This window comes from Chrysochloris asiatica, unplaced genomic scaffold (assembly GCF_000296735.1).
Source record: "Chrysochloris asiatica unplaced genomic scaffold, ChrAsi1.0 scaffold00046, whole genome shotgun sequence".
Classification (NCBI taxonomy): Eukaryota; Metazoa; Chordata; class Mammalia; order Afrosoricida; family Chrysochloridae; genus Chrysochloris; species Chrysochloris asiatica.
In genome coordinates, this window is record NW_006408564.1 from 2,631,031 (window position 1) to 2,654,240 (window position 23,210).

Consider the following 23,210-nt stretch of genomic DNA (forward strand, 5'->3'; position numbering starts at 1 on the left):
GTGAGTGTTGATGGTTGAGCCGACTCATAGTGACCCTGGATAACAGGGTTTCCGAGGATTAGCTGGTATGTTTGAGCCATGAAACTTGTGGATAGGATAAAATCAAAAGACCCATGTAGTGACTGGAGCAAAAAACAATAAATTAATGTGTATATTAAAAAACAACAACATTTTTTTCCCAATGTGCTATTAACCATATCTCAGGAACTTCCAAAGGGACTGCTTATCCATTGCCTACAGTAGAGGGCAGACTTTCCTACATTATAAACACCCAGCAGCCAAAATGAACATCCTGTCGATAAAATGGTTGGCTTGCAGGGTGACTAACACCAGTGATTTGTCGGGGGAATGGGACTGAAAACCGCTTCCTTAGTTATTAATGCACTCATCAGCTTTTCCAGATGAAATGCCCTAATTTAGGCGATTAAATCTGGCCGTGATCCCCAATACCCACAACTCTGGGTAAATAGCAGCGCTTTCTTCAGTACTGCTTGGCCCCTGCTGTATAAGTAGACTGTTCAGCGTGTCTGAGAAAATGTTACCAGGGGGCTAAGTCTGCTGTAGAAACCCATGCTATTGTTTTTCTGACCATGAAATACTGGGTAGGCTTCATAAAAGCCAGGGGGTAGTTGCGGGGTGGGATGGGCGACTATAAAGCACAAGGAGGATGCCAGTAGATTTTTGGTAAATGTATGTGAGAAGCACATTGCGTGTCATGATTAGGAGAAGAGAAGATAAAGGTCTCCCCTAAACCTACACATATTATCATCTAAGGAAGAAAAAACAATGCTTTGCAACTGGTGTGTTTTTTGTTTTGTTTTAAACCAGAGTCCACTGGTGGTAGTGGTGGTGGTGATGTGCCATGGGGTCAGTTCCGACTCCTAGTGACCCTGTATAGGGTTTCCGAGGCTGTAAATCTTTACGGGAGCAGAACACCTCATCTTTCTCCCTTGGAACACCTGGTAGTTTCAAACTGCTGACCGTGAGATTAGTAGCCCAACTCATAACCACTATGCTTCCAGAGCACCTTAAAGTCCACTAGATAAAGTCATATTAAATGAAGAGTTCATTTTACCCCCAATCTCCACCTGCAACTCAGAGCAAATGTTTATAACACATTTGTCTCTTCCCTTTGCTGACATTGGAAGCTTGAACCACAGCCTTGCTAGACTTCTTATTGATGTCTGTCCTGAGAAACAGAACCTAGGAGGGTAACTGTTGCTTTGGCTAATAATTTCACGATATTGTTTTCCTTTTCTTTCTCTTCCCCCTGCTAGTATGAAGAAGGAAAAAAGCGAAGGAAACCTAACTATAGTAGTGTTGACCTCTCTGAGGTCGAGTGGGAAGACAGAGATGACGTGGTAAGTGATCTGTTGTCCAGTTTTATGGAGAACTCTGTTGTGCCCACTTCTGTACCATGGAGACAGTGGGTCCTACTATTGACTTTGGGATTTTATAAACTCTTTTTCCAACTGGGCCAGTTACAGACAGGCTGGCCACCCACCTGCTTCACGCCATCTGATAAATTGGTCCATCCCCTGTTGCTGATTGGCCCAGCTGCCTCCTCAGTGCCCTCAGTTGGCTGGCGCTGTAGGAGGCTTGGGTTGCTGCAGTCAGAGCTGGTGGAGGTCAAGCAGGCAAGTTCCTTGACCTACAGAATTCACCTGTCCGGACCTCCCCCGACTCCCAGCATGATGTCTGTTTTCAGAGAGCAGCCCAGTGCTTTGCAGTCCACTTCCCTCCTGCTGGCATGTCCCCTTCTGTGCCTGCTCCCCAGTGTGCCTCTCTCTCAAGCATCTCCCCACAGTTATTTACCACACAGGCTTAGCCTTCCCACCACAGTGCGTCAGGAACTTACCTCAGGTCCACAACTTAACCCTGTCAGGTCTTTTTGTTACTTCCTCAATAAATCAGTTTTGTTAGACATGGCTGCCTTTGTATGAATGCAGGAGGACTGTCCCTAATTAAATCACAACTTCCCAGGTGTTCCTGTCTGGGTTCTTGCTCGAAAGTTCTTTTGATACCTTTGTGCCAAAGTCACGTTCCTCTGCCTGCCCGCTTCCAGATTTGTCTGAGGTCTTTTCATAAATTTTACTGTTGTGCTTGTATTGTTTCCATCGTGCTTTCCTGGTGGCCAATGGGATTTTGAGTGGCTACATTTGAAATTCCCAGTCTGGGCTCTCATCCATTCCAGAAATGTGACCAACATCACAGCTCTTTGCTGCAGCAGTTTTTCTCTTCAAAGCCTCTGATCCCTGGACCCGTTCAGCTCACAATAAATTTCTAATTCCCTTCTTTGCCTGTACAATGTAAGTAAGAGTCATACCAGTTTTAGAAATTTAATCTGAATTGAGTCAATTTAATTCCAAGTTTAGACAAAACAGCTTTGCCCTTTAATTAAGATGGCTTCCTCATCCTCACCGTATTTTCCACATGCCGGCAGTCCAGTGTTGCATCAATCAGCTCATTAACCTGGTAGAATTTTGAATCTGCTGTCAACATTACCACCAGGAGACCTGTCAGCTTCTTTGGACTATACTGCACCTTAGCTACACACCATGCATATCTCTGCCTTTTAATTATGTTGATTTCAAATGGCAGCATAGACCAATCATGAAGAGCATAGCTCTGAAACTAGACCGCCTGGCTTCAAAGCTACCTTTTCAATTTGCTGTTTAGTTTTTTTGTTTGTTTATTTTTCCCAGTAAAATGAAACTAAATGCTACCTACCTCATAGAGGTAATACCTCAAAGGGGATTAAATCCATGACTATATTAAAAGAGATAAATGTTCTTATATAATTACGTGAACATGGGAGCATTCTGTGCGTAGAAGCTCTTGCTGGTGTTGCTTTTACCATTGTCATCAGTTCCTGAGTGACCTTCTCACTAATGAATCTCCCCTGGACTTACAGTTGCTTAATTGTCTCATGAGACTTTGAAAGAGTGCATTCCATTGTTTTCCTTTCTCTTCCATCTTCACTTTATCTGTGGCTTTATCTTCTGTTTGTTTTGATGTCACTGGATCTTTTTGTTCTCTTTCCCAGAAGGCTTTAAGCGTGTCACTAGCACGCTTCTCCATCCTTCTGTCTTTCCATTTTCTTAATACAGGAGGCAAACTTGAAGCACAGCCCCCACCAGCTAGCACTAGGCTGACGCCCCTTTGCTACTTCGAGCGTTATTGTGTAGCGCACGATACTCATCACCTGTGCCCAGGTTAATTTTCAGTGTGCTGATATCTCCTTTTACTACTAATGATTTAGAAATTTTTTTTGTTTATTTCCTTACCTTATTTTCTTTCGGAGCTGTAGAGCATCAGATTTCCCAGCCCCATTTGTTTGCTCTTCAGCTTTGTCAAATTTACAGGACTGGCTTCCACATTCAGGGTTCCCACAATGCAAGTGAATTCAGTGATTTTATTCTCTACAAATTGGTCTCTGGTTGTGTCTTTGATTTGGATCTCTTGGGAGCTTGGGGAACAGGGTGGGTGTGAGAGGAGGGTTGCTTTCCCAGTCAGTATGTTTGACTTAGAAAAAGGCAGGCCACCATTTCTCTCCTGGAGATTTGGGCTCTAGTGATCAGAATTCTGGAATCTGTAGGAAACAGCTTTGTGAAGTCTACACAAAATCCCACAGGCCTGGATGCTGGTGATTAAGACTTCTATGAAAGAGAGCAGCATTTATTTTAGACCAAGTCCTATGAAGGACCAAGTAAGCCAGATATACTGAGAAAGAAGCACGAAGAGGCCACCCAGCTACAGAGAAGGTCTTGGAAGTACTCCTCTTGGACAACTAGACTCTTGCTGAATTTAATGGCCACATTTATAACACAGACTCTGTGTGTTTCCAAAAATGATGTGAGGCCACTTGTACTGTTAAAACATATGCAAAAGAGGCCGACTAAAATTAAAATAAGATATAAAAATAAAAACCATATAACAGGGACCTCTGGCCCAGGCTCTAAGAGAAGTTATGGCATCTACAGAGCGCTCCGGAGGATAGTTTTAGGGGGGACGGACCTAGGAGTCAAAGGAGGACCTTGGGAGGTGCAGATCCCATTCTGAATCATCAGGGTGGATCACCTCTGAAAAGGTAAAAAAAAAAAAAATCTTTGAAAAAATAGTATTTATTGTTCAGTTATAAATTCCCAGAGATGGCTTAAGGGATTAAGGATGATATTTTTGTTTTCTTTCTATTACCTTTCTATCTTTCCCAAACTTGCCGCAGTAAATATGATAATTAAATAATAACATGAACGTACCTGGAACTCTCTCTGTGCTCCAGTACTGTTCTAAGTTCTATACATGGATGAATTCTGCTTTAGTTTTCCAGTGCTATGCAGTGTTTTGTTCTGCTGTGCATAAGGTCGCTAGAGTCGGTACCGACTCGATGGCACCTAACAACAACAATGACAGAAATACCACAAGTGGATGGCTTTCACAAACAGAAATTTATTTTCTCGACATTTAGGAGGCGAGAAGTCTGAATTCAGAGTGCCAGGTCTCGAGAAAGGCTTTCTCTGTGTGCCAGCTCTGGGGAAAGCCCTAGTCTCTTCTAAGCTTCTGTTTTATGTTGCTTAGCAATTCTCTTCCCCCATCTCTGCTTCTCAGCTAGTTTGTTTAATCCTTTCTATTTCTTAAAAGAGATTGACTCAATATATGCCCTACACTATTTCTACCTGATCAACATAACAGAGACAGCCCATTACCAAATGGGATTATAAATACACATATAGAAGTTAGGAATAACAACACAGATTTTTGGAGACATAATTCAGTCTGTAACAAACTCCTTTATTTCTCCCAGCAATTCTGTTTGGAAACCCTATACAGGATCACTGTGAGTCAGAACCCCCTCGAAGGCACTTAACAACAACAAAACAACAATTCCTTGAAGCAGGTGTGATTGCTATACCCACTCTACAGATAAAGCATCTGGGGGAGAGAATATGTCAAGGGGCATGCAGGTGGAGTGCAACCAATGCAATCAGGCCCCCAAAGTCCTACTCTTGACCCTATAGTGTGTCTTACCATAGAATCCTTTCTTGACATCTCTAAGTGCTTCATAATGTATGCATGTTTTCCTTCTTGTAAGGCCACAGTAAAGATGGGAAATGCTGAGTGAATGTTTGTCCACATAGTATTATGAATATGACTTCATCACATTCTATCTCAAATTCAACCAAAACTCTTTCTGTTGCAGTGTGAATGTTTGTCCACGTAGTATTATGAATATTACTTCATCACATTCTATCTCAAATTCAACCAAAACTCTTTCTGTTGCAGTGTAAACTCTTTTCCTAGGACCCTCCAGTTAACTCACATACATCTGATGATCCTGCTGGAAAATTTCCCCAGAGCTGATTAAGTCTCTTCTCTTGAGTTATATTTCTGGGACCTTTGGCGATAGTTTGGTCTTCTTTAAACTCTCTCCAGTGTCTCTTCAGCTCATCTTTGAGCCCCAGGCCCTCCAAACCAAGTACAATTCATTCCAAGAGCCAAGAGCAAGGCATGGAACAAGAAGATATTTCTGTACAAGAGTCCAGGCCCATGTCTTTTCACATCTTGATTGACTGCTTGCTTGGGAATGACAGACCTGTTTATCCACTGCAGTTTCCTTTTCTGTAATCTCTTAGGCTTGGCCAGGAAGGCATGTCATTAGGGTCTTGGATCTGCACATTGGGGAAGGTGAGGTTCGTGCTCTGATATGGACACCAAGCCACCATTAGAAGAGTGAGCTATTATTATACAATTATACACAAAAGCTAAGGTGGTTAATGCATCTTCAGGGGAACCTTAATGAGCTGTAACCTAGGGAGGCAAGAGTCGCAAGTTCATAATGGAACTGGAAGTGTGGCCACTAACTCCAATGTGCTTTAGCAGATCATGAAACGGTTTCAGCTTCTGAGTTGCAGATGAGAGAGACAGAGTCATCAGAAGCTCTGGGGAAGCCCATTTGAACTGAGTAATTAATGTAAGCACAGGGAAAAACAGTGGCCCTTGGAGATAATGACTTCATTTTATACTGCGTTAGCATTAGCATCTACTGCATTAGCATCTACTGCATTAGCATCTACTGCATTAGCATCTACTGCATTAGCATACTCACAGATATTTGACAACCCAGTGAGGTGGGGGAAAGGGGATATCAATGATAATTTAATGGCTATATGCTAAGTTGAACATATGGAAATGTAATTTTGATAACTACCTAATATTCTAGTGTGGAGTCCTGGTGTGGTGCCTGGACTATTTATCACAAGGTTAGTGGTTCAAAGCTATCAACTGCTCCTTAGAAACCCTATATAGAATCGCTATGAGTCACAACCAACTCAAAGGCACTTAACGACAACAATAACAACCAGTCTTGACCTTTGAACTTGCCACTGCCTGTATTCACAACAGTTGTTGTTGTTGTTGTTATTAAGTACTGTGGAGTCGGTTCCGACTCATAATGACCCTGCACAGGGCTTCTGAGGCTGTAAATCTTTACGGGAGCAGAAAGCCTCATCTTTCTCCCGCAGAACAGCTGGTAGTTTCGAACTGCTGACCTTGAGGTTAGTAGCCTGATTCATAACCACTATGCTACCAGAGCACGTTTTTCATAACAGTACACCAGCAAAAAAAATGTAAATGGCCAGGCAGTGGAAAATTCCCAAATAAGCGTTCATGGTGGAATATTATTGTTGTTATGAAGTGTTGTCAAATCAGTTCCGACTCTTAGTTCCAAGGAGTGTCAGAAAGTTTTGAACCAATAACCTTGTATTTAGCAGTCCGTTGCTTAGCCTATAGTGTCACTCCAGAATATTTGTTGGTGTTAAATGCTGTCAAATAGGTTCCTCCTCACAGTGACCCTGTACAGGGTTTCCAAGGAGTGTCTGGTGGGTTTGACCTGCCGACTTTGTAGTTTACATTCCAGTGCTTATTTTAGAACACCACACCAGGGTTAGTCCCTGCCTCTTTGCCTCTTTTCTGGGCACCTCTGCTGCCATGGTGGAACCTAGCTCCTAGGGTTGGTGGAGCCACTGGCCTACTATGTGATTCTGGGCAAGTTGCTCCTCTCAAGCTTTAGTCTCCTGCAATGGAAAAGTGACATTTTCAGGATGGTACAGCCTCACATTGCTGTGTTCTCACAGAACAGGATATTGGAAAATTACCAAATATCCTTTAACCCCTGATAGTAAGGACAGAAAACTGCCTTCTTGCCGGCCCAGTCATAGTACCTAAAGCTGGTGGAAGAGTCCAGAGGCAAGTTACTACCTTTATTGTGTGGTTCATTTTAAAAATTTTTTATTTGATTAAAAATTAACCAAAAAACTCCCAAGAATTCTATGCTAATGTTATGAAATGATTCAGTTTTCTCCAAGTGTTTTCTCTCTTGATGTGAGGAGCATAAGTATGCTAAAAGAATGGGGCTCAGAGGCAGACAGGCTCTGTGAGTTGGACACATTTCTCAAACTTTTGCTTCAGTTTCCCTACCTGAAGAAGGGACTTAACAATGGTACTTTAGAACATGATCTTAAAGCTTTTAAATGATTTAAGTAATCACCTAGCTCACAGTAGTAGATGATGTGCCATCAAGTCGATTCCAACTCATAGCAACCTCATGTGGCAGAATAAAAGTCCCACAGAGTTTCCTAGGCTGTAAACTTTATTGGAAGTGATCACCACCAGGTCTTCGCTCCTGCAAAATGACCAGTCTTTCTGTTAACAGCGAAACGCTTAACCATTGCACCACCAAGGCTTTTTAGCTGATAGTAACAGCTTGTTAAGGACTATTTTAGTATTATCAAAGCTCATTAAGAATCTGATGAGCAGTTTTTACAGCACCTGTCAGGGTTACTGGGGTCTGGGAGCCCTCACTTGGGACTTTTGACAGAATGAATGAAAGATGAAGAAATAGAAGTAGAGAGGTCATAGGATGGCTGGTCTGTGTCAGTGCCAGCACTCCAACCTTGATATATCCTGTATTGCCTTTCTTAAGAGCAGCCCTTTTCCAACCAGGGGGGCTGGAGGAAGTCACAAAACCCATTTAGTGGTCAATAAAAAACAGAGAAGCAGACTAAATTAGGAAAAATCTGAGGAAATCTTCACAGTGAGAGGTATTTCTTAAGTTACTTAATTTTTAAAGTTTGATAAACACTGGTTTAGAATATAGGCATCTGTGTCAAGGAAGCTAGGATTTGAAGCCTGATACCTTAATGTCTGGGAGGGGGTCTGAAGGCAAATAAATGTCAGGCGGACAATCTTGAATACGATGATGATGAAGATAAAGAAGAAGACGGTGGGGGTGATGGCATATAGCTAATCTTTAGTGAATGCTTTCCTGAATCATGGCTCATTTAATCCTCACCACAACGTTGTAAAATGGGTGCTGTAATTAGTCCTGTGTTCCAGAAGCGGGAACAGAGTCACGGAGAGGGTAAGTTATTTGCCCGAGCTCATAGTTCTGGCTTCAGGGTCCATTTCTTTACCTACAGTGCTATCCGGCCTCACATCTAGTTGTTCAGTATATGTAACCTATATTTATAATTACTGCAGAAAAAGGGAAAACCAGACTGCCCAGCTAAGCATTTGTGTTCAGAAAGCATTCACGACCCCAGCCTCTGACCCTCCTTGGCTCCCTAGGTTGCCCAGTACAACTAGGAGTTTGGGGTGGGGGTCGCATTGAGGGGTTTACCTAATCTCTGACTTGGCCTGGGGAATGTGAGAAGGGAAGGTCCCAAATGGCTTTAGGCAGGCACCAGAAAGAGCAAAAATGAAAACCACGTTAAAGATAAATCGAGCCGTTCTTAAAAGTTAGAAAGTAGACTTAATTAGGACCAGCTCTCCCCATCTAAAACCACAAAAGTTAAAATGGGAAAATATTTCCAGAAATGCCCATTATGTGCTGTTGAAAAATATCTAGAGTAAAATATATGTTTTATTTTATACATGCCTCCAGCTAAAACGTATGCTTTTACTCTCTCTCACAGAAGATGGGAATGTGAACCCAAATCTAGACAGCCCCGAATCAAATTTAGGTTGCTGCAAGCTTTGCAATTTTCTATCAACTAGATCTTATTCAAAAACTCCTCAAAGGAGACAAGAGGAGAAAGGAGGAAAAACCATGGCAAAGGTCTGGGAAAGAGCTGCCGACAGGTTGAGGCACGTCAGCGTTTGCTTCTATTCCATTAAGTGGCCTTCCCTGTCGTCTCCCATTGGTGCCCATGCCGACACATCTTTTATCACCACGTCTGCTGTCCTCCTCTGAACTCACACAAGGGCCACACATAATTAGAAGAGGTCAGCTGGGTGGTGGAAGGGAGGAGAGCCAGACTCACTGTTTCTAGATGAGACCTCCAAAAATCAGATACCGGCTCACCCTGTTCACTGCCCCGTCAGCAAGTCCATTAACTGGTGCACTTGAAGATGATTCATGCTGTGGAAAGCTAATCCTGGTTTTCAAAATGATTGGCCTTATGTGTTTTGTTTTGTTTTGTTTTGTTTTTTAACTACTGTGTAGAAAAATGTCTTTAACTTGATTATGTTTTGAAAAATGATTTCTCCATGGCAAATCGGTGCCCTTTTTGAAAATGTAACTTGGCCCCAGACACATTCTTTCTTCTTGGTTGCTGGGGGTTTATTCTCTGAATGCCAGGGATTCATGCACATCCTGCGGCCTTTTCTGTTATTACCGTCCTGAGGTTTCCATGAGTACCGAAACTGAAGTTGAAAGTCATGTCTTTATTGTTGCTAGTCACCCTCCCATTGTACAAGATCAGTGATATTTATTCTTCAGAAGCTCCAATTTTAGAGATCTTAGTGCACTGTGCAGACTTTATGCAAAAGTGCCTGAGATTCGATGGCAAAACATCCCAGGCTCTGCCTTGCACCACCCACTAAATGCCCTCTGAAGACAGAGGATGTGCAGCACCCAGATTACATAGTAACCCAGAGAACTAACACATCAATTGTTTGTTCTCATTGTAGCTAAGAAATGCCATGGTGAATCGAAAGACAGGGAAGTTTTCCATGGAGGTGAAGAAGACAGTGGACAAAGGGGTACATTTTTCTTAAACATTCTTGCCGCTTAATTTAAAACAAACCACTGTGAAAAATTAGCTTTGAAAGCTCTATCTGGAATAAATATCTTTCACTGAGATCATTTTTCTCTTGTCCTTGCTTATCTCAAACAAGATTCATGTAGTACTGTTAACCTGATCATAGTGTGTCCATTTATTTTTATTTATTTCTGGAACCGTCACCTCGCAGACTAACCATGTTTTCTTTTCTCTACGACTTTTTTTTTTTTTTTTTTTCAATCTAGAAACGGGTTTTGGTGATGACAAATGACTACTATTATACAGACATCAAGGGTACTCCTTTCAGGTAGAGCTGACCATAATACATGGACATTCCATCAGACCCATCAGTTGTGTTTGTACAAAACCTGCTGACGCTCTCAGAGCTCATCATCTGAAGATAACCAAACACCATGCCGAAAGGCTGGAAAGAGTGAGGAAGGGGCTTTTCCCAGGCTGCTTTGGTTTTGCCAGAAGGGGGAAGATGGTTTAGGTTCACCTAGAGAACTCACTCAATTTGTCATGGCTTTGCATCTCATTTTCAAGCAAATAAGCTTTGGGAGTTCCCACCAAGGGTGGAGAGACTAGTTTAGAGGGTTACTGGGGTCCTTAACCATCTAACTTGCTGCCTAGTGGGTTCCATTTCACCTTTTATTTCCATGTCAGAAAAAAAATTTTTTAAAAAGGCATCCCTGCAAACTTGAAGGTGGCATATCCATCCTTACATGATGTGTGTTTCTGTTTCAATTGATCTGAACTGTCCTCCTGTGCTTGTCTCCTTTTAAATCCTGTTATTTCTCTTTATAAAAACCCTGGAAAATGGTTTGGCCTCATTGCCTCTTCTCAAATGCATATGTGCGTGCTAAAGTTCCCCCACTTGTATTAACTCAGTGTGGTGGTAACACTTCTTGTAAAAACATTTTTTCAGTAAGCTTGCTTCGTTTTTCTGAACTGGTGCCTCACAGAGCTAAAATGAGAAGTCAATGATTATATTATGTTATTGTTAAGTCCCCTCCAGTCAGTTCTGACTCATGGAGATCCCACGTAGGGTTTCCAAGACTGTGAATCTTGCGCAGGAGTAGAAAGCCTCATCTTTCTCACTCTAGTGACTATATATTTCACTAAAAAATGAATTCTAGCATTGATGTCAGATATTGCCAGGGACCATGGGGGGGGGGGGGGATTCCACTTGGAACCAAGAGCAACTGAGGGAACACATGAGCCACTAATTGGGTTTGGCAAATAAAGACTGTGTTTTCAAAATCTTGTCTCTAACTTCAGGCAAGAACAGTAAAGAACATAAATCAAACCAGTAAGAGTGTCAAAAATCTAGTGAACTAGAAAGAGGATCGGGCAAAGAAGCACACAACACAATAATGTGGCTACATTCAAGTGGTAGTGGAAATTTTCATTTTTATCCTTGAGAAGGGGTCAGTTTTCCTCATTCCAAACACTGAGGTCTAGAAAGACCTGTCTCTGGCTAAATGTATGTATGACGTGTCTAAGGTGGTAGTGAAGAGCAGAGTCCATGGCCCTGAGGGTGGGACCCAGGAGAAGAACTTGCTGGAAGGACGAGTAATTTGCCACACCTCTTACAAACACACAGGAGCAGCCAATTGCTGCTGGCACTTCTAATCAGAAATTACTTTGAAGCAGCTGACTGAACCTAAGAAAAACCAACACCGACTATAATCAGTGGGGTTTTGAAAGTAAACTGTTTGAAAAATTGTTTACAGAACATGAAATGGAAATGTGAAAATGGAAAATAAAAATGTTAGCCCACAAGTGTATTTCAGGCTATGCCATGCATGGATTTCAAGATCTGCTTTGTTTCTCTGCAGTTTAGGTGTAGCGCTCTCCAGAGGCCATGGGAAGTATTTCTTCCGAGGGAATGTAACCATTGAAGAAGGTAAGGTGCTGTCTTTATCTGTCTTATCCTTTGGTGTGGGAAGAAAGCTCTGGAGTCAGCTATTGGATTAATTGAATATCTTATTCCTCTGTTCATCCCGTTCTCTGGGCATTTGACAAAATGGTCCATTTGATGTCACCTTGCTTGCCTAGACTGTTTCAGACTAGTGGAAACCCCGATCTGTGGTGGCCTTTATTGTAATTTTATGATTTACAACCCCTGAGTAGTGCAAATGATTAGTTGCTTGACTGCTTACTAAAAAGTTGGTGGCTTGTGTCTATCCAGAGGTACCTTGGAAGAAGAGTCTGGAAATCTACTTCTATAAAACTTAGCCTTTGAAACACTATGGACGACAGTGGTACTTTCACATTCACGGGACCACCATGAGTCAGAGCCAATTTCAAGACAACTGATTTTTTGTTTGTTTTCTCTTAAATGTGCAAAATCATACAGCAACTAATTCTTCTTATACCTAAAAATCAGTATCTGAAAAAATAAAAGTTAATGTAAAAGTCAAATATACAAATGCAAGTCTTAATCTGTTACAGAGATGACCCACAAACTTGTCTTGGGTTCCCGGTCTCTGTGATCCAAATAGAACTGTGTTCATTTAAATGCTAACCATTGATCAGAGGGAGTGAGTAGCATATTGAGTGCTCAATTCTCTTATCTCCATAAAGCTTCAGTACATAGTAAACACCTAGTAAATAGGAACTGTTGTTACAACTCTTTAAACTTTAAAATTTTTGTCAGATATTCACGTTCTCATCTCCAAACATTCCATTAAGATCGATGGTGATGGTAGAGAGGAGGAAACAGGTTCAGAAAGGTTCCTTTTCTAGTATTACAGTCTCACAGAGAGCTGACTTCTGATGGCACTGAGCCCTGAGTGACCTAGACCAAGTCAGTTGCCCCAGTCTGGGGTTAGTTTTTGTATGTCCATGGTAGAGAAGTTAAACCAGAGCAGTGTTCTTTTTGGTGTTCTCAGGAATTATGGCCAAGAGCAGGACGGTCAGTTATTTCATTGCTTTGCACTGATTTCAAATAAGTGTGGTGACATCCAGAAGATGAACCACTCCGTGGCTCATTAAAATAATGTGCAGGGATACAAGCATCATCTGAATGGTCCCTGTGGTCCCCAGTTCCATAGGTGACCTGTGGTTTACTGCTGGTTGTCCATGCATTGTTTCACAGAAGTGATCTTCAGAAACAGAAAAGAGGGATTCGTTGTGAACTGGGCACAACCCAAAGTGTATCCACGACGAAGCTAATTGTGTGGTATCTCTTCCTAAAGACATGCAACAGAAAAAAGGCAACTTTGTGACTTTGGCAAGACACTTGTCAGCATGTGCTCTCAGAGATTTTTTTTGTTTTTCTTTTAAGTCTAGAATTTTCTGGCTTTTTGTATGGCTCTGTGAACATCACTACCTATGAAGCCAGAAGAATCATGTCTGAGCCATCAAAGATCAAGCTGAGGAAACTGCTCATGGTCAGACCAATAGAAAAGAGATTATTAATGAATTACTTGTCTCTCAACTCTCAATATATGGGCCTACTTCTGCCTTCTTTTTCTCTCACTTGCCCCCGACCTCACTCATACACATACAAATTTGATTAGGATTGTCTTTTTAATTGTTTCTTTAGTCATTATCTTTTTGCTGTGTGTTCATATCTTAGTCTCACAGAGCTAACTGTAGCCACCATGTACGAAATTGGTCTCAATCCTCTCCAAGGGGTAGAATCTGGTTATCTACACAAATGAAGTCAGATCTTCCTCTCTCCGTTGCTCCTGACAACTTTACTTGGTAACAGAGCCTGAGAAAACGTTTCCTCCTTGGACTAAGTAGTAGAGGTTTCATCATCTAAAAGGGCTCTGTGACTTGATTGTTATTATGATCTGTTCTTGGAGAGGAAAAGACAATCCTTGGTTCTTCCCTAGGGGATGCTGCCATATTGACTGTAGGAATTTTCAGCAGTCTTGCCAATGTTAGGTATTAGGAAGAAGATGAACAGATAGACTTTGCTGAAACACATAAGGAGTGATTTCTAAGGTTGAAGGCATGAAGCTACATATAGATCTGCCTGCTGAAATAATTTTCTTCTAAATCTCCTTGACATGTTATCTGTATCTCTTATATGTATTGTGCTTACTAGTCATTCAATGAATTAACATTTGCATCATTTTCATTCTCAGCATTATTAATGGATATGATTTTTTCTGGAAAATCAAAATCTGAGGTAAAGAATTAGAGAAAAATTTAATCTTCATAGCTTCTTGGGAACTTCGAGAGGTAGCCCTCAAAAAGATCTGCCCTTCAGGACTTGATCAGTTATGCAGGATACTGTTAAATGGACCTTGGGAGGACATTGTAGCCAAAAGTTTCCTGGAACTGAGCCTAGATAAAATAGATGTAATTAACATCCATCATTAACGCAATATTCAGAAAGATGCTGTCCCACCTCAGGGCCTTTGCCATCCTCATTTCCAAGAAACATTCTGGTTGTACTTCTCCCAAAACAGATTTGTTAGTTCTTCTGGAAGTTCATGGTGCTTCCAGTATTTTTCGTCTATACCATAATTCAAATGCATCTATTCTTCTATGGCCTTCCTTATTCATTGTCCAACTTGCACATACTATAAGGAGACAGAAATTACTAGGGCTTGGGTCAGGCCAGCTTTAGTCCTCAGACTGACATCTTTGCTCTTTAACACTTCGAAGAGGTCTTTTGTAGCAGATTTGTCTAATGCAGTATGTCTTGATTTCTTGATTGCTGCTTCCATTAATGTTGGTTGTGGATTCAACAAAATGAAGTCTTTGACAACTTCAGTCTTTTCTCCATTTATCATGATGTTATTTATTGGTCCCGTTACGAAGATTTTTGTTTCCTTCACAATGAGGTGCCATCCATACTGTGATCTTTAGCAGTAAGTATTTCAAATTCTCTTCACCTCCAGCAAGTACAGTTGTGCATCTGCATATTGCAGGTAGTTAATGACTCTCCCTCTGACCCTGATGCCACATTCTTCTTCATAGAACCCAGCTTCTCAGATTATTTGTTCAGTGTACAGATTGAGTAAGTATAGTGTGCCACCGTGGCACACATGGTTTTTTTCTATTTTAAACCATTCAGTAATCCTTTGTTCTGTTTGAATGATGCCTTCTTAGTCTATGTACACGTTCCTCTGTGTACAGAAATGAGTATTCCAGAACAATTAAATTGTCTGAATTGTCCATTCTTCACAATGCTACTCACAGTTATGATCTGCACAGTGGAATGCCTTTGCATAGTCAATTAAGTACAATTGATATACTCAATGTCATATTTATTGAAAAGCTTTGCTTTTCACCAATGGTTTAAGTGCTGTTTGGACTTCTTCCTTCAGTACCATAGGTTCTTAATCATATGCTACCTCTTGAACTAGTGGAACATTGGAAATTTCTTTCTGGTACAGTGACTCTGTATATTCCTTCTATATTCTTTTGATGCTTCCTACATCATTCAATATTTTCCACATAGATTCCTTCAGCATCACAAGTTGAGGCCTGAATTTTTTCTTCAATTCCCTCACCTAGAGAAATCTGAGTGTTTTCTTCCCTTTTGGCTTTCTAACTCAAGGTCTTTACACGTTTCATTATTATACTTGACTTTGTCTTCTTCAGCTGCCTTTTGTAATTTTTTGTTCAGTTCTTTTATGTCCTTATTTCTTCCATTTGCCTTAATATCTCTATATTAGAGAGTCTTTTCTGACATCTATTTTGGTCTTATCTTTCTTTCCTGTCTTTTTAATGACTTTTTGTTTTCTTCATGTATGATGTTCTTGATGTCATCCCACAGCTCTTATGATATCCAGTCATTAATGTCTAAGGTACCAAATCTGTTCATGAGATGGACTCTAAATTCAGGTGGGGTATACTCAATGTCATATGTTGACTTCTGTGGAATTGTTTTGTCTTCAACTTCAGCCTAAACTTGCATACGAGCAATTGATGGTCTGTTCTTTAGTAGGCTCCTGATCTTGGTATTGACTACATATTTTTCCACAGATGTAGTCAGTGGCATGATGAATAAGAGAGTTAGATGTGAAGAGAGCTCTGCCTTAGAAGAGAACTCATTTCCTGTATATTCCATCTGGTGAGGTCCATGTGTATAGTCTATGCTGTTGAAAAAAGGTATATGAGATGCATAAGCCATTGGTCTTACAACTTTCTGCCCTGTTATTTCCAGCATTTTTTTCTATCACCAAGGCCATATTTTCCACATACATGAAGATCCTTCCTCGTTCTTTCCTACTTTCACATTCCAGTCACCAGTAATTATCTGTTCATTTTGATTGCATATATGATCAATTTCAGACTAAAGAAGTTGGTAGAATTCTCCAATTTCATCATCATTGGATTTAGAGACTGCTACAGAAGTTTGAGTAATAATTATACTAACTAGTCTTCATTGTAGGTATATGGGTATTATCACAGACAACACTGTACTTAAAGATAGATCTTGAAATGTTCTTTTTTACAGTGAACTCAACACCATTTCTCTTCAATTTGTCATTCCCGAATAGTAAACTATATGGTTGTTTGATTCAGAATAGCTAATACCCAACCATTTCAGCTCACTAATGCCTGGGATATTGATATTTATGTGTTCTATTTCATTTTTGACAACTTCCAATTTTTCTAGATTCATATTTCATTCATTTCATGTATTCTTGTATTAATATATTACTGGATGTTTGTAACTATTCTCATTTTGGGTTGTGCCCAGGAGGAAATTAAGGTCCTGAAAGCTTTGCTCCATTCACATCATTAAGGTCAACTCTATTTTGAGGAGACAGTCATAGTTTGAGTCATTCCAACCAGAGGGACTCATCTCCCAGCACTTTAACAGAGCATGTTTTGTTGCTACTCTTAAGGTTTTCATTGGCTAATCATTCAGAAGTGGTCCACCTCTCCTTCTTCATAGTCTGTCTTAGTCTGGAAATTCCACTGAAATCTCTCCACCATGGGTGACCCTCCTGGTATTTCAAATACTAGTGGCATAGCTTCCAGCATCACAGCAACACACAAGCCACCATGGTACAATAAACTGAGAGATGGGTGATCAGTTTATAAGTTAGGAATTATTATGCACTTATTATAATTGATACAACTCATGGAGTTCATTAAGATCATTCAACCAGTAGATGGAGCCTACTGTTGGAGCCAGGTTGTGTCCACTTAGGTCTTATGTGATGATTTTCAAGCTAATCATTTCCCTGAGTCACACAAAATACAATAAGATTATTTGATGGGTGAATTTTTTTTTTTTTTTTACTATTTATTGTATACAGTTGTATGTGAGAGGGCAACTGAAATCTGGAGGAAATTCTGCCTCCTAAATTCAGCTATAGACATCATCAGAGTTCCTGAGGTTATCATTTTGAAAAGGCTATCTGCTGAAGTTCTATTCAAATCTAGTTAAAAGAAAATACAAGGAAAGAGAGGGTGATTTAATAGAACTTGGGTGACCTGGAACATTTTATCGAAATTCCTAGCTGCCCTGCAAGCTTGATTCCCTAGCTACCGTGGCAGATTGACAACTCATTTTTATTTAGTAGACTGGAACAACTAGCTAATTTTGCTGGTCAAAAATAGTTGAGTATTGGCAATTTCCTATCATTCAAACTGTATTTTCATTCTCACAACCACCCATCAGCTAGGGAATATTATTATTCCTGTTTGCACACAAAGAAACTAACATCTTAAAAATTAAGTAACCTGTCCAAGGGCACTTAGGAGTTTTGGGCCTAGCCCGAGTTTTGACTTAGACTATAAGAGTCAAAGCTGACTCAACAGCATTTAACAGCAATGACAATATGGGCTCCAATGAAATCTTGGCGTGGTGCTGTAGGATAAGCACTGGACTGCTAACAGCAAAGTTGGTGGTTCAAACCCACCTTGAAAACCCTATACAGGATTGCTATGGGTTGGAATCAACTGGATGGCACTTTATAACAATAAATATGGGCTCCAAACTAAGTCTTTCTACCATCTGCTAAACTTCTCTTCTAGTACTCACTAGTGTGATATTTGTTTTCAAGTCGCAAAGGCATTCCTGGAGTTCACAACCAGGCAAAGTAGCATGGTAGATAAGAGGTTGACGTGGGGTGAGAGTTCTGCCCAGGAAGAGAACTCATTTCTTTTGAACAGAGTTCCATTACCAGGTGGAATCCTGCGGGTTGATGCCCACTTATAACCACTCTAACAGCCCTACCTGGGAGTAGTTGAACCACAGGAGAGGATGAGAGGGAGTCAGTGCTTGACACGGGCAGTATGTTCTCATTATCCCCTTCTCCTTGACCTCCAGGACTTCATGACCTAGAACACCCTGATGTGTCCTTGGCAGATGAATGGTAAGAATTAAGCTATCCTTCACCAGCATTTGTCTTTGTTGCCTTTTTTGGTTTCATGTTGTTTGTGTTGCCTTGCCTAGTTCTCCTGGTTCAAAAGAAAAGGAAGGTTATGTTTTCAATACTGACATGCTCTTGTTTTGGGCCATGTCATGTTCTTAGGTCCTACTGCAACACTGACCTACACCCAGAACACCGTCATTTGTCTCAGTTAGAAGCTATTAAGCTCTACCTCAAAGGCAAAGAACCTCTGCTCCAATGTGAGTCTGCTTTTGAGAACATACTGGGTGTGCATGTGGTGGTGGGGAGGAGTGAACACAAAACTATATTTTGCCTCAGTTGTCAAGGGAAGCTTTGCTTTGGCAAAAACCACCAGTCACATTAAATTTGGCCAAAGATCTGCTTTCTGTAGGAACAGGAGAAAGAATGTGGGTGACCAAAACTGACATAAAAGCTCCAATCCTAGTTTAACTTTTTGTTTTTTATTTGTACCCCTACCAAACTATTGAGTCGCGCACTTGAATAGGAGGAAATTGTTATAACTGGGAGGGGATGGTAAATACTAGTCCAGCTCCCTTTTTGTGCACATGAGTAACCAGGGCTGGATATAGACTGTCATTAAAGACCATAATGTAGGTGTCCAGGTTCTCCCATACGTGGAGTCACCAATACGACATGCTGCCTCTCTGGGTACATGAGGTGCTTCTTTCCCCCTTACTAAGTGTGGTCTTGGAGATCTCAGTGAGTAGGAAATGACTGATGGCCAGTGCAGAAAAGTGGGAGTGCTCACCAAATGCAGGGGCAGACCATGTGTTAGCACAAGTCAGTGCCGGGAGCTTCGGTTTGGGCCTTATATTCACAATTTGGCTTATCAAATCTTAATATTTTATCATATTTGCTTCAGGTACCTTTTAAGGAACAACACATTGCAGTTAATGCTGAAGCCCCTGAGTGATACCACTGCCCAGTCCCATTTCCCTCTAAGATAGAATATTTTCCTGAATTTGTTAATAATTTCCATGAATTGTGTGTTATTAATAGATATGTAGGTATCTATGAACAATATAAGGAGCCCTGGTGGTGTTGTAGGTTAAGCATTAGACTGGAAAACACAAGGTCAGCAGTTCAAACTCACTAGCCACTCTAAGGGAGAAAGATGAGAGACTGCTACCCCCATAAAGAGTCACACTCTCAGGAACTCTATATAGTGTCCCCAGGAGTCAGAAGGAACTCAGTGGCAGTAGGTGAGCTTTGATTATAACCAGTATGGAGCATTGTTTTGTAACTTACTCATGAGGGTGAGTCAACAATTATCCACACTCTGGTATATTAAAATGCCCATCCATGTCCACAATTGATGACAACATTGAACATGCACACAAAATGATTCTGTCAAACAGAGGAGTGACAGTGGATTATGTGGCAAATCATTTGCAAATCAGCCATGGCTCTCCTGATGAAATAATCCGGACAGACATAGGTTTCGAAAAGTTTGTGTAAAATGGGTACTGAAACAACTCACGAAAGAGCACAAACAGAAGCATTTGGACATCTGCAAACAAAATTTGGACCAACACTCGAAGGAAGGTAAGAGTTTCTTTAAAAAATTACTACTGATGATAAGACATGGATTCATTACTAGGAGCCTGAGAGTAAACGGCACAGTGTGAAATGGAAACAGCCTCAATAGCTGAGAAAGAAAAAGTTCAAAAGTCAACCATCAGCTGAAAAATTGATGCTTAAAGCTTTCTGGGATTCTCAAGAACCTATATTTAAACACTGTCAGGAAAAAGATTCCACCATCAACATTATAGGGAGATGCTCATTGAAAAGCTGAAGCCTAAATTTCAGATTAAATGTAGAGGACTGCTATCCAAGGGCACTGTGATCTTGCATGACAATGCACACACCTCTGACCACACTATTGACATTCTGCACAAACTTCCTTTTGAGATGTTAAAGCATCCTCCTTATAGCCCTGATGTTGCTGCATCAGACTTTCACCTGTGTGGTTCCCTAAAAGAAGCCCTTGGAGGACAAAGATTCACCTCTGATGAAGAAGTGAAGATTATGGTACATTCATGGTTCCCAGCTCAGACTAAAACACTTTCTAATAAGGGTATATGAAAGCTTGTTTACAGATGTAATACATAGTGTATTGAAAAGTGAGGAGATTATGTCGAAAAGTGATGTACTTGTCTTTTTTGAAACTTGATTAAAATAAACTCTACAGCCAGAATACAGATAATTTTTGGCTCACCCTTGTATATATATTAATATATGCATACATATATGAGGGGGACTTTTAAAAGTTCATAGAAAAATCCCATTATATTTTCATTCCATTTTTCCACAAAAAAATTTTTGAAGCCCCTTTCATGTATGGCGTCATATTATATGTATTATTCCCCTCTCATATATGGCATCATATTATATGTATTGTTCTGAAACTTATAGTTTCCTGCACTGGGATTCATTTGGGCTGATCATTTAGCACTAATGTATTTGTTTAAATGATTGTATAGAATGCCATTAAACACCTATATCTCGGTTTATCCATTGTTCTTTTGATGATGAGTTTAGTTGTTTCCAGCTCTTACTTTTACAACTTTGTCTTCTTGGACCCCAGCTAAGGTGAGAATTGGCCTTCTTTTGGGATAATTAGTTACCCCCTCTATGATATGATTGGATGACTCTAGGATGCCTCTCCTACACTCATGATGGCTTCCTCATTCCTTGGCCTCCTCTATACACTCTATCCATAGTCACTGTGAATAAAGACAGATATTCCCCCCTTTGAAATGGAAACTTAATTAAATGGAAAGTTTCACAAAACTTAATGTGTACATCCCACTAGTCATTGCATTCTTGTATCTCTTTTCCTTCTTGCAATGGACAGAAATCAGGGCTCTAAAGAGAATTGCAGGTTTTGATAGAGGATAGAAATAGGGACGAAAGGGCAAACTTTTGAATAAGTATTTCCTTCTGCACCCATACTTCAAATACAAGTGTCAACATGTTGGTCCATAGCCTGAACTATTACTAGATGGGACAGAAAGCAGAAACTGAAGTGTGAGAGACTCCCAAGCATCTTGATAGACTTTTATCTCTTCCAAATGCATTGGGGACTAATGTATTTCTAGCATATCTGGGATCAGAGCTGTGTTTCCTATTTTCAGCTGGTGGGAGGTCAACTCATAAAGCAACACAACACATGTGAGAAAGGAGACTGCAGAGACTGCAGAATGAGCCCAGAGAGTGTGTCTTGTCTCCTCTTGGGAGTTCAGCCAAACCTGTCTCCTCAACTGTGCCTCTCCCAACAGGTGATAAAGAATTGATACAAGAAGTTCTCTTTGATGCTGTAGTGAGCGCTCCAATTGAAGCATATTGGACCAGTCTTGCCCTCAACAAATCTGAGTAAGTGCTTGCACGTGTCCTCCTTCCATGACCATTTCCTCATGAACGGTCCGAAATATGGTTATGGTTTAAGAACTAAACTGTTTTAGGAGCCTGGTGTTAAAAGTTCTTTAATTTTCCCCAAAGCTCCAAACCACAAGAGCTAGAGCAGATTAGTGGCTCTGGCTTGGATGGCAAACTCCTGAGTTTGCCATATAATTTGTTTGAGTTTTAACATGACATAAAGTTTGGTATGCTGAGGTAGGGTGACACTTCCGAGAGAGGGAGGCGGAAGGAGCACTTTGCTTCCTGCCTTGCCATGGCTTCCTCATTTCACAATCTTGAGGGAATTCAGGATCCAGGCCAGGCTAGATTGTGAATAGGATGGGGAAGTGAGAGCTCGATTTCATTAGAGTGCCAAATATAACCCTGTGGTTTTATTTCTGCAATAGGGCTTTTAGGGGTAGGGGAGGGCAGGCAATGGTAGTTATCCTCAAAGGCTAGGATGATACTGCTTTAGCACTTATTATTATTATTACTATTTTAAGTAACTATTAAATAATTAAAAAAAAAAAACTCATTTCTTTTTGTTGTACTCTCAAGCCATATACGATTTAGTTCTCTTGTTTTTTGTTCACTTGTTCATTTGCTTCTTTCTTCCTTTCATCTTTCCTTCTGTGTATTGTCTCCTTTCCCTTTTATGATTCATTCTGCTCTCATTTTTCACACATTCATTCATCAAATGCTGATTGAGTATCTACTAAATGTAGGTACTGGGCTAGATGTTGACAAAATGGGTATAACCAAGGCAGGCATCATCCTTGTCATCACTGTAGCTATGGCATAGAGTATTATTATTGTAGTATTAAAAACTGCATTAAAGAAAAGTACTATACTATAGATTGTAACAAGGCCTAACATAGAGACGAAAGGCAAGAAAGGCTTTCTTGGGTAGGAACTAGTTCAAGGGATGAAACAGCATATGTGAAAGCTCTGAGGTGAGAAAGTATTTGACATATTTAAGGAATTTAAAGAAGGCCAAATAGCTGGAATACAGAGAGGAGGTTGGAATATGTTGACAGATGAGGCTGCAGAGGGACCAGCTGGCTCAGGGCCTTAGATTTTACACTCTGAGTATTAGAAAAGTCATTGAAGGATTTTAAGAAGGGGAGAGGCATGATCAGATATACATGAAATTGAATAAATAAATAAAAAGAGACCTCCACTCCTTTGTAGAGAATGGAGTATAAGGGGATAAGAACTGTAGTTGAGGCTCTGACAGCACTCGAAAAGACTTGTCACTTGGACCATGGATAGTGGACACAGAGAAAAGAGGTGTGTTTGTGTCTTGCTTCAAAAGTAAAACACACATCACTTGATGATGGCTTCATTGTGTGAAGTAAGGGAGGCTGAGCCATCAAAGATCAATCCTAGGTTTATGATCTACCACCTG

General features: G+C 40.6%; 1 protein-coding gene across 1 annotated transcript in view; it reads left to right on the plus strand.

The window, feature by feature from the left end:
- The window catches only part of CACNA2D3 (calcium channel, voltage-dependent, alpha 2/delta subunit 3), a 1,461,104-nt gene that overhangs the window by 1,164,394 nt on the left and 273,500 nt on the right, over positions 1-23,210 (plus strand). Inside the window, exons 18-24 of the mRNA XM_006862056.1 lie at positions 1,278-1,361; positions 9,970-10,041; positions 10,307-10,368; positions 11,903-11,970; positions 18,319-18,364; positions 18,524-18,621; positions 21,685-21,778. Of these exons, the coding sequence (XP_006862118.1) occupies positions 1,278-1,361; positions 9,970-10,041; positions 10,307-10,368; positions 11,903-11,970; positions 18,319-18,364; positions 18,524-18,621; positions 21,685-21,778 (524 nt within the window). The remainder of the gene's footprint in view (positions 1-1,277; positions 1,362-9,969; positions 10,042-10,306; positions 10,369-11,902; positions 11,971-18,318; positions 18,365-18,523; positions 18,622-21,684; positions 21,779-23,210) is intronic.